The sequence below is a fragment of the Gobius niger genome (assembly GCF_951799975.1).
Source record: "Gobius niger genome assembly, chromosome: 7".
In the NCBI taxonomy this organism is placed as follows: Eukaryota; Metazoa; Chordata; class Actinopteri; order Gobiiformes; family Gobiidae; genus Gobius; species Gobius niger.
Genome location: NC_136858.1, coordinates 13,870,856 through 13,885,219, shown reverse-complemented (window position 1 = coordinate 13,885,219; position 14,364 = coordinate 13,870,856). Strand labels below are relative to the sequence as shown.

The following is a 14,364-nucleotide window of genomic DNA, read 5'->3' as shown; positions in this document are numbered from 1 at the left end:
AAAGGCCGTCAGTCATCTCAAGGGAACGTTTCCACTCACAAAAAAAAAAAAAAAGGACACACACGGCAGGGACTGGAGCAGGAAATCGGGGGATTACGTTCATCTTTGGCTCAATATTTGGCACTTTTGGGGCTTTATGTAACACGGCTGAGTCATTTGGAAACGTGTCAAAACTAAGAAACATGGAGCATGGCAAACTTTCGCCCGGAGACAAAGATGTGAGGGGAGACGTGGCTTTGTTCTTCCGTGAATGTGAAGCTTTAAATAAATAGAACTCTCAACTATTACGAGAGGAGAGATAAGATATTATATTGCTGATAGTGCGCCGCCTTTTCATGACCAGACTTGGTGAATGACTGGAGGTGATTTCATCATATTAGTTTAGCAGTTAAACATTATTTTATCCAACATTAAAGCAAAAAATGTGCACTACAAACAAATGCTATATAATCGAAATATATGGATTCTTACGATATTACTAGAACTAGCTGGAAAAGTAATTATAAGGATTGTAGCCATTAGCTGCGGTTCAGAGAACAGATTCTGGTTCAAGTGCCAGTTGTTTCAGTTATTGTTTGGTTTCGTTGGGCATGACACATCACCAAGCGCTTCCTGCTTACATTCCATGACCCATTCTGAGCAGTTCTACGCTCCAGATGTTTATTGCAGCGCCACTGATTTGTTAGCGTGAGGCTAACCTGATATTTTCAATTAAAAAAAATCAATATCTCTGGAACTGAAAGTGATAGAGACTTCTCATTTTTGAATCTACTGATTCTACTGAAGCTCCCTCTATGAATATACAGCGCCCTCTACAGTCACGTTTAGAAGCATCATACAAAGGATTATTGATGGGACCTTTTTAAAAATGTGGCTAAAATATTGGCCAAAAATATCGTTGGTGCATATCGGCATCAGCCTTAGAAAAACCCACATTGGCTGACCTCTATTAAATATATTTCCCTCCATGTCCTAAGGTGTAGAATGAGCTCAGACCTGTTCACCACAACTGCCTCTAAAATCCTGCACTGTCACTCAAACAGTAGTTACTTCAGTCCGAATTGCTGTCATGCACGAGCTTAATATAGAAGCTGCAGTTACACGTATGACCTGAGGTGGCAGTAGTGAGTATAAAATGGGCAACTTGCATCTAGCCACTGTAAGTAAAGGCTTTCTGAGAGAACAAAAAATAATAATAATAATAAAACAATATAATAAATTACTTAAAATATCGGCCTGTATATCGGCCATGCCAGTATCAGACCCAAGCCCTAATTTTCTCACTCAAATATAAAACATGCATTTTGTTTGCAACATGGATCATTCCCCGTGCTGTACAGCAGAGGGCAATGCAAATCTAAAGAGGAGCTTTGGAGCACAGTCCTTGCTCATCAAGTGCCTTTTCCCTTAACAGACATATTGTAAGTTACACAACGTGAAATATCAATGTGGAGGCTCTCAGTAAACAAGGTATCAAGCCACATTCATACATAACAAATCCACTTTAATTAACTAACTCAATCTACTCCACACTAATACGTACCAACACTGCTGAGGGAGCTGCTGCTTTCCGAGTCCGAGGGCATTGTGGAGAGCACGCTGTACGTCGATCCTGTCAGGAGACAAAGGGCAACATTTAGAGAGAAGGAAGCAGTTATAAATCCACCCCCTAATTAAACACCAGCTCATATTAATTGCGAATACAAGGCAGACGTGAATATTACATCGTCAGCTCAATACTCCCTCTATGGCCACAAGATAAATTCGATGGCGCCTGTGCTCCTATTGCGTGTGAGTTACAAATCCAGAGCAGCTCTCCAGTCGCACTTTGATGTATAGCGTCTGTACGTTTTTGCTACACAGGCAAAATGTCACGGATGGAATGGGATTTTCTCTTTATATGTTGAGAGTATGGGGAGGGGGGAGAGGGAGGGAGGTACATGGAACAGGGCAGTTTCAAGCCTCCTGGGGGCCTCTGGAGAATGTTCTTTAGGGGGCCTGATTTTTCAAACTACAATGGCGTGATCCCTTTTAGGTTTGTAAAGTTACTTGTTAGTCTATTAAACATTTAAGTGGAGTCGCAATCGTTTAGGCTGTTTAATGTTTCTTTCGTCTAGAAAACCAGACAAACAGTTATCGTCTTCTGCAGTTTGGTTTTGCAGTTCATATTTCAGTTTTTACTACTCAAACGTTAACACACCTATAAGTCTCCAGATAATAGAAATAAAAAGGAGAAGCGGTGTTTCAATCTTAATGTAATGGTATTCGGCAGTTAGCAAGCCATTTAGTTGGGGAACTTTTCAGCGTTCATTAGCCTGCTCAACGTACTTCCCCTAAGGCTTTGAGCATTTATCAAACATCGCAAATTACGAAGGATCCGGATGATTTCAGTTGTCAACCAGCCGTCCATTTGTAGGTGATATCAAAGCCAAGTTAGAAATCTTTTGAGAACACACTCAAAAGTGGCCCCTGAGCTAATGTTATATCATATTCAGTTACATTTCTGCCTTTTCTGGGTCGGTGACACATCAGCTTATGATGAGTTAATGGAGAAACTACAAGAATTCTATAAATGCCGTAAACAGACGTAAGTCATACCTAACAGTGGGAAAGTTTCCATGGAAACTCAGGAATTTATGGGAATTGACACAACTGTATGTTGCTTATTTACAGACAGGCATAAACTGAAGCACAAACATTTGATTTGATATCTATCGCAGCAGAGATGAAAAGTCTCAGAGAAATCATTTTTGCAATGTCCGACAGCATGATTTGAAGAGGACAGTGTTTCAGGTTGTGGCAGATACAAAGAAGGGCTTTTGAAAATGGTATAAAATGGACTCATTCCATGTTTGTGCCTTATTATTATCTTATTCATTATTGTATTACAGCTGTGCAGTATTACAAAATTCTATTGTTCTGTTTAATGTAGCTCTGTGTCAGACACAAGCCCCGCCCACTCCTCGTACAGTATTGGTAATCGTTCGTCGTGATCCGAGATAATGACAGGTGAATTTAACCACAGTGTGATAAAAGAAAATCAAGATAGAAAACTTTACCGTTTGTCTCACGACATATTAGAAAGAGAATTAAGCAGAAAGTAGGTTTAGGGAAGTTATGTTTTGACTTAAGGCTATGGTCCTCACACTTGTACGGGTTGGGAATGTGACATCACTCAAATGCATGTTTCATGGTTCAAAAACATAGTTAATGGGTAGTTATTAGTTCACCAATTGTTTATACAACAAAAAGCAAAATTGCGTTTTTTTTAAATATTTATAATTTGTGAAAAATCCCCAAATTCCCGAGCTAAAATTTCCATTGAAAATTGCCAGAAAATGTTCAGGAATTTACAGATGTAGGCATTTGTAGGCTCACATAGCCAACTGTGTTTCTGTCATTTCCATGGTTTAGATGTGCAAACTCTCTACAGAAAACGGACAAATTAATCGCAATCACAATATGCAGCCCCCCGTGCAAGTGCCCATCTTTCTCATAGCTAGAAACAGCCCTGGCAGGGGAAATAATTCTCCATCCGAATGGTTGTGCACATCGTTAAGCTGTTTGGAGGTTGCACACGGGCGTCTGCAATCTGTAGGAGAGGCTATTGTTTGTATGGTGCCAGATGTAAAAGGGCAGCAGAAACACAAGCAGCAGCTCCAACACAAGGGTTTAAGAGGCGCTGTCGAGACCCAAGACTGCACATACGCAGATTTCTGACAGCTCTGGTAAGATGCATGCTAATGTCGAGAGGGATCAGCTCGTAACAAGTAGGATTATCAATAGGATACATGCCCGCAAAAGGCAGGTGGAGAGAAAAATGGTGGCAGGAGAACACTGGCTGCTGTGTGTTTGCTGTTTGCAAACCGAGCAAGATGCCAGTATTGTTTCATAGCTTTTCCACGAGCTGCATGTTTGTTTTACAGAATACATAAAGGATGCTATAGTTTTTTTTAGGATTAAATACAATTAATTTCTTCAGTTCATACGATGCAGGGTTGCGTTTTTTTGCAAGATATAAATCACTCTCTAAAACAGGAAGCTAAAGAAATAAAATAAAAAAAAGTTGTACTGTTGCAATAGCAGAATCCCAAGAAATGAAGCCTCCCAAAACATCTAGCTAGCTCCGCGGTTGATAATTCAAATATCGTGGCAGGCTACAATTGGACAAGTGTAAACTCGAATGATTTGGCACAAAAGAAGCCCGATCCCACTGTCGTCCTCTTTGTGCTTCTAATGACGCACATGAAAAAGCGATCACTAAAGTGGCTAATTTGCCAGATTACACATTCTAATGGCACAAAGAAGAGAAGACAATTTAATTCCAATCATCATTACTCCCGTTGATGGTGTGTGACAACTGTAATCCAGTGCGATCTCAGGGCTGTGGCGGCCTCATTCTCTCCAGAAAAATTAAAAAGGGCGAAACCACGCACTGTAACCGCACAATGGTAAATGACAACAGAAGAGATGTCCAACCAGTTCTCACAAATCTATATGCTAGCTGTTGATTTACTCACGATTTCAAATCAATACTGACAAACATGTCGTCTATGGCCACTACAAAAGCTGGAGGAACACGGAGACATTTTAGCAGGGCAAGCAACATGAAAAAAGGATGAAAAAGATATTTTGCATTGTGAAATTTCAGTAAACAGTAAAAATGTATAAACATAATTGAAAACACCATCTTATTCATTAGTTCAGCAGTTCATTAATTCAACTTTCTTTCTGCCTAACTATTAACAGACAAAACACTTAAAATGTGTGTATTTAATTAAATTCTTGCAATGTTACAAGTACCTGCTGAACTAATCAATGAGACGAGCTGTGTACTTTTATTTTGGCGTGCTGGATCGAAACAGGAAGTCACTTTTTGGGCGGCGTTGTTATGATTTGAAGTTATGCGCTGAGTCAATTGCAAGACAAAGAAGGCTTAAGAACTCCTTTCTACAAGGACTGCGTGATATGAGAATGCATGTGATGTTGTTGCAATATTTTACGAAATCATATACGCTGCAAATTGAAAGAAAAGCTATGAGCAAACATTGTTTTCCCACCAAAATATGTCAGAACAAGACAAGAATCAGGACCAAAACGAGATTTAAAAAAAACTTAAATAGTACAATTTAAGTTACCAAATAACTTTAGGCTGTCAGATGGAAGGCCTCAAAGATTTTATGAAATATTGTGGCTTATTACGGTACTACGGATATTGTGTTATTGTGCCGATATATCACACAGCCCTTTTATCTATTATAAGATGTTAGTTCGAATCACAGGAACTGGTTTAACATTTTCTAATTTTGGAATGGATTGAAGCCAAGACCATATCCCTTGGACTTCATGTACGCCTTAAAAATCCAGTCAGATCCCTTTGAGGGATGGGGATGGGTCTGACCAAGCCCTACATGCACAAACTGAGGGATCACGGAGGGCATCGGCATGGCCACGGTGGCAGAAGGCAGTAGCTAGACGCCAACTGTTCCCGATCTCTCCTTCTCGGTGCACGCCTCCCCACTGGGTTTATCTAGCCCTGGACGTGTGACAGGGCCAAGCCTAATTAACTCTGAGCTCAGTGCAAAGTGAGCCAGTCCATCTTAGCCCCGCAGACATGAGGAGAGAGCGGAGAGCAGGGGGCTGGGGACTTCTATGGACACCCGGGGGGGGGGGGGGACACATGAACCAGTGTGAGCGGAGGGTTAAGGGGACAAAGAAAACTACTGCACATTGATCTTAATGCAGCTAGCGTACATAAAATATGACTAAATAAACCTTTGCGCAATCGTGAGATGTCGTTAAGGAAAGATTGAGGTGCCATAATAAAACGTACACATCCAAGACCCCCATGGAGACAGCAAATTGTTGTTTGCAAAGGACATCGTACATCTAAATAATTACAGCGACGATTTTCGAGATGCCAGCTCATCACAATACGAGCGACCGCTGTAATTGTTTACTTGCACGAATTTCACCGGATGTTTTGGTGGATGTTATAGGCAACAGCAGAAGCATACAGGCATCTAACCACGTTTTATAAAGTCTGAACATTGTTTTTGCCTATCATAGAACCATTACTATTTATTTAAAGCAACTTGTTAACCTTAATAATTCTTTCGGAGTCCCTCTGGGGGTAATACACGTGTTAATGGGATGATTGGGGGGGGGTCTTTCATCGCCCCCTGGTGTCACCACAATTGCAGAATCACGAAGAAGAAGCCAACAGGCTAACGGGCAAAGCTAACTGCGGGCTAGCACCACTTAAACAGTATTTATAGCCAAGTTTGAGTGAAAAAAAAGTATCTCCATTGTGTAATTGGATTTACAATATCACTTTCCCCCTTTGTCTTTTCTATCAGCGTAGTATTTACTCTCACGAACAATTAATGAGTAAAAAAATGCTATATGCTACGACACCGGCAAGAGTCAGGGGGCATTTTCAACCACCAAAAGGATACAATCAAAATGCACATGAAATATTGCCAAATAAGTGCCAATTTCAGACGCACAAATGCCATTATCCGGGTGTGTTCCAATGTGAAAAAGACCCAATTCTGAGAAACCATTTCTCTACTGCTCGCATTAACTGAGCTGATTACAGATGAGCGAGAGAACTGGTTTTTAATCTGTTCCCTGACGCCAGACGTTTGGTGCTTTGAGCGTGCGGCTTTGATTTCATATTGTTCCATGCGCTGCGCTCAGATCTGGCTGTGAGGCTGTGCAGTCGTCATCTCCTCAATCAGCTCCTCTGAATGCCGCCTTAATGCCCATTTCTACGGAAAAGCAACAAATGACTCCCTGAACTGGCGCCGCGAACGAGGAGCTCTCGGAAATGGTATAAGATCCCGGCTCGGCGGCTACTACTGAGAGGTATTATGTATGTCAGCCCGGCTTAAGACATTTTTAAACACCGTGGTGCGCTAGGAAGGCTCAGTGCCAGCAGAAAAAAAAAAGCCCTAAGAGCAGCTATGTTGTTTTGTTATCTGGGAAAACACTATACTGAATTAAAATCCCAGTAATCTCATCTGTGGAGGGAACCAACCAATCAACTGAAAGCTGTGGCTGTGACAGAAAGGACAAGTTTGGGACAATCCGTACAAAAAAATGGCCTTAATTAGGTGCACGTGCTCGGCTGCTTTTAAACTCGGGCAAAGACATGACAGGAACTAAATGGATTCAGGCTTGCAGACATGTTCAAAACAAACCGGCTCAAGGTCAAACCTCGCTCGCCTTTTTAATAAAACAGCAATGAAAGGGATTTTTTTTTTCCAACAAGACACTCATGGAACAGCAAGGCAGAGACGTATGGCCAGAATGGAGAACAAAAACAAAAGGTTGTCTTCTGATGTTATTGAAGAGAAATGTGTAACATTTCACACAATGATCAAGAATTTACTGACCGTACTCTTTCTTTATAACATGTGTCTTCAACTGTGTGGGCTTCACCTCCCCTCAGACCCGACATGTAGCTTTACAGTGGGACATCATGAGATTGTATCCGTGGAGATGCTGCTGCTCTTGAGATATAACAACATATAGCCTGGAATGTTCCGCAATATGGCATTGATAAGTCCCACCAAATCTCTCCTCCAGCTTGAAAGCCTCATTTCCCCTTTGTCTTGTGTGAAGGATTCTGTTTGTTAGTGAGATAATGGCGTGTCGGATATTGCCTTGGCGCACTAATTGCCAGCTGAGCATTGTTTGAATGCCAAGACGTACATATACGATGTTGCGTCCATCCATCATCTCTTGACGCCTTCCAGCACGAGAATGGTAGCTACACCACGTTCCCTGTGCTTGCCTGACCTCTACGCTCACAGATCTAAATCCTATACAGCGGATGTAACCAAATGGAGATTAGTCAACTATGTCAATATGGAACAAAATGTCCAATCTTCTTACAAATGTCAGGATGGGACTCAATTGAGCTTATTTGTAATTTAGATCGATCGCGATAAAATCAAAATTTGAATACTCATAGAACTGTCTAAATCTAGAACTGGTGGTACTTGGAAGGTCAAATACTTATTGAGGAGGTTCCAGCTGTGAAAAGTTTCAGAACTACTACTCTCGAAAGTAAGGCCCGTTTGTGAAATCTCAATGTTTCTTCCGACAATTATCATTAAAATTTGACATCTCCAAGTATTAGCATGGAGTAAAAGTGATCACTTTGAGCAAAGGGGCAATCCAATCCTCCCGCTGCAGCGCTATCAGTACGCCTTTATTAGTTACTCTGCAAAGCAGCCTGAACGACACACCGCAGATCGACTCGGAGCGGGCTGCACGACGGTCGATGGGTCAGCGGCATTAGCCCTTTTTTTCCAACAGGCTTTTAATCATCAATAGCAATTAGCACTTGCCACACAGAGTAAAACTGATCATTTGTAAACTGTGTCACCATGTCGATACGGCTCCGAATCCATGTTGGGAAGCTCCAGAGAAAACCCCCAATCAAACCAGATAGATCGGACTCGTGGAAATCCTATGGTCACAATGCAGAGGTTTACTCGCCGAAACTCGGTGATGCTCCTCTTCCGAAGTGATTAAGCAATGGACTTCCATGGCCAGTCTTCTGACAAGTGTCAAATGAACGAGCCAAGGTGAGAAATGTTACTGTGGCGAGTGGTGACTGGCGAGGCAACGGTGGCTTAAAAAAAAAGAAAGAAAAAAAAAAGCCTTATCACCGTGATCTAAATAGGTCAGGTGAGGTAGACTTGCACCAAAGGCCCTTTAGACTCTCACTACTGTGCCTTTCGATCATGCCACATGTGAGCAGGGGCATCAACAGTTGCCTCAGACGGCCAGATTATGTTCTCGGGCGCATAATGCAAGATGACACACGTTGCCATGGTGAGGGATGGGGCGAGGGCTGTAGTATAATCTGCAATGTGGTGAAAAGAAGAGTGCGTATAGAATTAGCTGAAGAAGGAGCTTATCAAAGAAAGATGGGGAGAGTGGTACTTTCCAAAGTTGGACTGAGTGGCTAAAATATTAATGAGTTCCAGAGTATTCCATTATCCTAAAAAGGCTTCAATTTGCAATTCATCATGCATGACCGTTTGAAAAGAAGAAGGCAGAAGGCTAAAGTAGTAGACCATATTGGTAAGTCTTTAAGATAAGCCAAAATAAGTACTGGTAATTGCCATCTACCATGCTGGCACTGTTTCTACACTTGGACCATAAATATGTCACTAGTGATTATAAAATTCTAAAAAACAGACTGCAATGCAGTATTAGATATGCACTGATCCTGCTTCCAATACGGCTACCGATACTGGGGGTTTAAGTACTTTCTTAAAAGTGGCTGCTGTGAGTGAAAAAGTGAATGTTAAAATAAAGTCTCATCTTTTCTGGCAAACAAGATGTTACAAATCAATTATATTTATTAATAAACTAATGGAAAAAACATTACACAAGTTATTAGGTTGCATTAAATAAAACAACTCACATAACTGATCTGATGATAATTTGTGCATTGCAAATGAATTGGATCAGTTATTCTTTAACAGCATTTCATAAACTAAAAACACTTGGTTGTGGTTACTCCAGCAGATGCTCTGACCCAGACTTGACACTAGCACTAGCATGCGGTTGCTAGCCACAGCAATTGAATTCTTGTGGTTCTAAGCTTCAAAATAACGGCACACTAAAATCACAAGTGATATTTAGTCTGGGGACAACCAGTTTCTCGTAGGAGAGGTGTGGTTTATGATTGTCCATAGCCATTCATTGGGCGCTACGAATGTCTATCATATGCGTCTACACGTAGCCATAGCCAATCGCATCATCGTATCAGATGACGTATGACGTACAAGCTGTAAACTTTCAAGCTAAACTATTTAGAACATGGTCTAAAGCTTGATCGAAAAATGGCGTTGCATCTGCTGCGGTCATGTTGGATCTGTAAATAAACGTTATTTTTATCCGTAAACAAACTACAAGCTTCCGTATGTCGAATAGAGGGTCATCGTCTTGCCGTCCCTCCTTGTTCTGTGATTGATCCCCAAATCCATGCAACTGCTGTGAAGTTCAAAATGATTCGAGCGCATACAGCAGTCTGGCATTAGCCAGGCTAATACAGCATGCACATTCACTTAAATTTAGTCCGTGAAAGTTGTATTTTTAAAACGTTGAGAACCAAAAATATTGGTTCCAGTATTGGCTGTGATGTCCAATATCAGAATCGTATCGGCGAATCCCTATGCAGTATGTCCAGAATGCATTCACCAACCAACGGGAGAGTAGCCTGTTCACATAGTGCACAAGCAGATGTCATAGTGGTGGCGCTACAGGAAAGAAACTTACAAACTGTAAACAGCTACCAAATTAGGGCTGCACTATTAATAGCAAATAGCAATCAACTCAATATGAATGATCAATTAGCATTAGTGTGCTTATAACCTCATTCATGCAGACCTTGGATGTCAGAAATGTGTTAGTTGTGGTTCAAAGGAATACCTAAGTTTCCTAAGTTTAGTCTAACCGTGTGTGGACATACGAGGCATTTCTGACCCCACCCAGGTCCATAGTACAACTAAATTAGGTTTGCCACGTTTTACAAGTCCTAAAACAAACAAGTCTCTAAAATGTGTTGAACAAATTATGACTTGCATGGACGTAACCTCCAACTATGGGATTTTCTCAAAGACGACCCATGGGAAGAGCACTAGCAGCACAAAATGAGGCTGAGGCAGTTTTCTTTATTAGTCGCTGTCAGCTCTTCTCATTGTCACTGAGCGGCGCTGATTAACAGGCCCAATACTCTTTGTGCTTTTTCTCCTCTGCTGCCCTTACCTTAGCAGCCTTTAAATAAAGCAGCATAAATAACACAGGCGGCCCTAATAACATAGATTATAATGAAGCATGGCCGCAAACTGCCCACTCATTTTACTGTGTGCTTAAGTGAGGCTAAAGGATGTGTCAGCATTATGCCAAGAGGCCTTTTTTCTGCTCTGGCACCTCAAGCCAATAAATCTGAATATCCTTGGCTGGCCAGCAACGGAGTGACTGTGGGACAGAGACAAACTAATGTCATTGTGCGCGCAAGAGTCTTGTGTACGGATGCAGGGTAGTAAAAAGTACATTTTGGTGTGCAATTCTATAAGTATTTGTTGTTTAAAATGATGTATTGTTAAAACATTGTTAAACATTGTTGTTGTTTAGTTTATAAAAGACAAAAAAAGTCCGTCTGTATTCCCTGTATTTAATGGAGTCAGAAGTGAACACAAAATCACCACATTTATTAAAGCCCATAGTCAATCATCAGAACTGTTGAGACATCAAAGTGCCATTGACTTCCTCGTATGTCGTGATCCAAAAGTGAATGCATGTTTTCACTGACTGGGCTGGGTAAACAATCGATTTAATTTAGAAATCAAGTAGGTAAGTTAAAAAAAAAATTTTTTTTTTTATTATTTTTTTTTTTTTAAGCTTCTTCAATGTAAAAAGATCCAGTGTTGCATTCATTTTTGACCAAGATCTTGCATTAATGATGGGAGACTGTGACCACTGTGCACCGCCTTCGCCAGCACATCAAAGATGGCTCTCAATGGGGTTAAGATCTGGACTCTGGTGGCCAATCCATCTTATGCTCCCTAAACCACTTTTTCACATTGTGAGTGATGAATCATGACATTGTCTTTCGGGATGTTCAGGTCATCAGCTGATCTCATTCTTTGGGCACATACTGTTGCTGAACCTATTCCTGACCAACTGTAGCAACCGCAGATCAGAATAGTTAGTTAAATCCAGCTGGCAACAACGGGTCATCCATTAAAACGAATTACAGCCCGCTTCACCTATGGCTATACTTGTTTATACAACCTAAAGGGTCTATACAAGCACTTCAATCCCACCTCATGACAAGATTGTAATGCTAAGCAGCCTGAACCTTCTTGTCAAACTCCCTCCTTCTGTTCTTTTATAGCTCTTCCAGTAAAGTCACGGATGGGGCCAGGGTTCTGTGGAGTCTGACATCACAGGCCGAGACTCCGGGCCGGGGGCCAGTAACGGAGAGGCGGATTGATCATCTGATTTAGGGGTCTACAACACAACTGCGAGACATCCAACATGATGACTGTACGAGGCGGGATTACTCTGTGGCACGCAAAGGGACTGACTCACTGCTTCACTCTCCTCTGTGCCTGTGGTCAAAGCCCGTACGTCTCTCCCTCTCCGGTCCCACGTCCAAGTCTGCCATTTAGAGTAACACGTTTTCCTTGACGAGCAGAGACATCCTTCTTACTCGTAGCCAGTCATTTCCATTCTGTGTAAACAGTGGGGAGCGCAGAGTGAAGAACAAAGAGTAGCGGCGAGAAGAATCAACATAAGGCCTGGAGAGTTCACTCAGGCAAACATGGAGGAACCTGCATCTGAAGAAGACCCTACAGGATGAATATTTGCATTTTAGTAAAGCAACGGCTCTCGCATCTCAGCATAAACAAGGCAAAAGTATTTTGACAGAGCAGGGGTCAACAAAGTGATTTGTGAATCTCAGTGGTGACAGTTGACCCTCTGTATTTTAGAGGCTTTATTATAGATAGGTTTCTTAGTCCACTTCGTAACATTTTGAGAATCTAACCCAAATCCCTAAACCCTGAAGCCTTGCAGGAGATGCTTCATGGGTATGCATCGTTCCTCTCCACTACTGCTGCCATTTCTAAAGTGACACAATACACTTTACGTATTTAAAAAATAATTGGTACCACATCAGCTGTGGAAATCTCATCAGTCAACCTCTATTATGAATATGTAAATTACAACAGGCAGCTGAAAATGACCTTTCGGTTCAACTGCAAAGAAAAAGCACCCTTCATTTTGGTTTGAAATCACACATGTTGATTCCGATTAGATTTCCAAAGTGCTGTTGAGACAATAAGACTGGTCTCTGGAAAGGTCACCCATGGAAATTAATCTACTGAATAAGGTCCTACAACACTCATCAGAAGTACTGCTCTGCTGCTGCAGATTATGAGCTGTGACAAGCTTTCAAATATTCAGGAGTCATCCACACTCCAGCCATTTCTCACTAAATTACTGTACAATTATCAGAGATACTCCCTCCACTGCACTTTCAGAATGTTGATGCGCAAGAAGAAATTTAACTATTTCAAGATAATGTGCAGCATTTTTGCTTCAATTTTCTTTTTAGCTCTAATTGAATAATGTAAGAGATTTTTTTTTTTTTTTTGACAATTTACTTTGCCATATCGCCAGACCTACTCCACTTTCTGATGGTTTATGAAGCTGGCGAATGATAATGGTGGTAAATGCCTAACTGTTATGATCTACGATTGCTGCAGTTGGTCAGGTCTAGGTTCAGCCGACAAGCCCGTCCTGAATGTCCAGGTTATTCCATCAAAATGATTTCTTCTTCCCTGATGACACGGGCATATTCCAAGCTGAAAATTGCCAGGATTCACCAGGCTCACACGAGAATGAACGCAGAGCAGTAATCCAGTTATCTGAAAAGTGATTGGCTAAAGTCTCTGTCTCATTATATTGTGTTGTGAAGATTCTCACATGTATATTTAGTCAAATAACGGTGTGTAAATAACTTGAAATGACTTGCTTTAACTTTAGAAAGCACCAGAGTTGCCTTACAAAGCCACAACATCCATGGAAGTAGAAAGAGATGACCGTCTTCCTCTGAGCTCTCTCGGCGGAAATGGAACACACTGCCGTCAGCTGGACAAAACGTGCGCTGCAGTTTCATTGGTTTTGTTGACACCTCATCGTTTTCATGTAAAAAGCAGATCGAGACGGAGACTTGTCGAGTGAACAGTGCCATAAAAGCAGGACAGATTCTTGCCGCGCTGCATCGTGAGACATGGCTTTGCACCATGTATGAACCAAATGTTCATACATTTGTATGTGGTTCATACATTTGAACCACAAACCCTCCATTTATCGGTCGACGGCTAAATCATCTGAGGCACCGTCGCTCCTGCAAAGGATTCTCAAGCAAATTAAATCGTCCAGTGCATCTCCATGTCCCATTTTAAAGCCCCATCGTCAAACAAACGGTCATGTGCATGTTACATAATGCATATAGTGGCAACAAACCTCTCTTCATCTCACTTACTACTGCTGCTGCTGCTGCTCTATATTTTCTTGACAAATGAGCGACCGCAGCAATGAGCATGTAATATAAATACGCAGCTGATGTATTAAACAATGGATGGCAGACACCATAATGGAAGCTTGAGCTACAAAACACATAATACAGGCTGGTGGTGGTTTATTTCCGTGACTCTATTGTGCTGGTAAACATCTCAGCGCTGGCGTTCCCTCAACCTCGTGGGGTAATTAGAGATGAGGGGGGAAAACATGTGTAAAATGGTAATGAAGTCGTGCCGTACACTT

General features: G+C 41.5%; 1 protein-coding gene across 3 annotated transcripts in view; it reads right to left on the bottom strand.

Moving 5' to 3' along the window:
• Positions 1 to 14,364, bottom strand: part of dlg5a (discs, large homolog 5a) — a 66,166-nt gene that overhangs the window by 41,013 nt on the left and 10,789 nt on the right. For all 3 annotated transcript variants that reach the window (XM_079559847.1, XM_079559849.1, XM_079559848.1), the window contains exon 2: positions 1,544 to 1,612. In XM_079559847.1, coding sequence (XP_079415973.1) covers positions 1,544 to 1,612 — 69 coding nt within the window. The remainder of the gene's footprint in view (positions 1 to 1,543; positions 1,613 to 14,364) is intronic.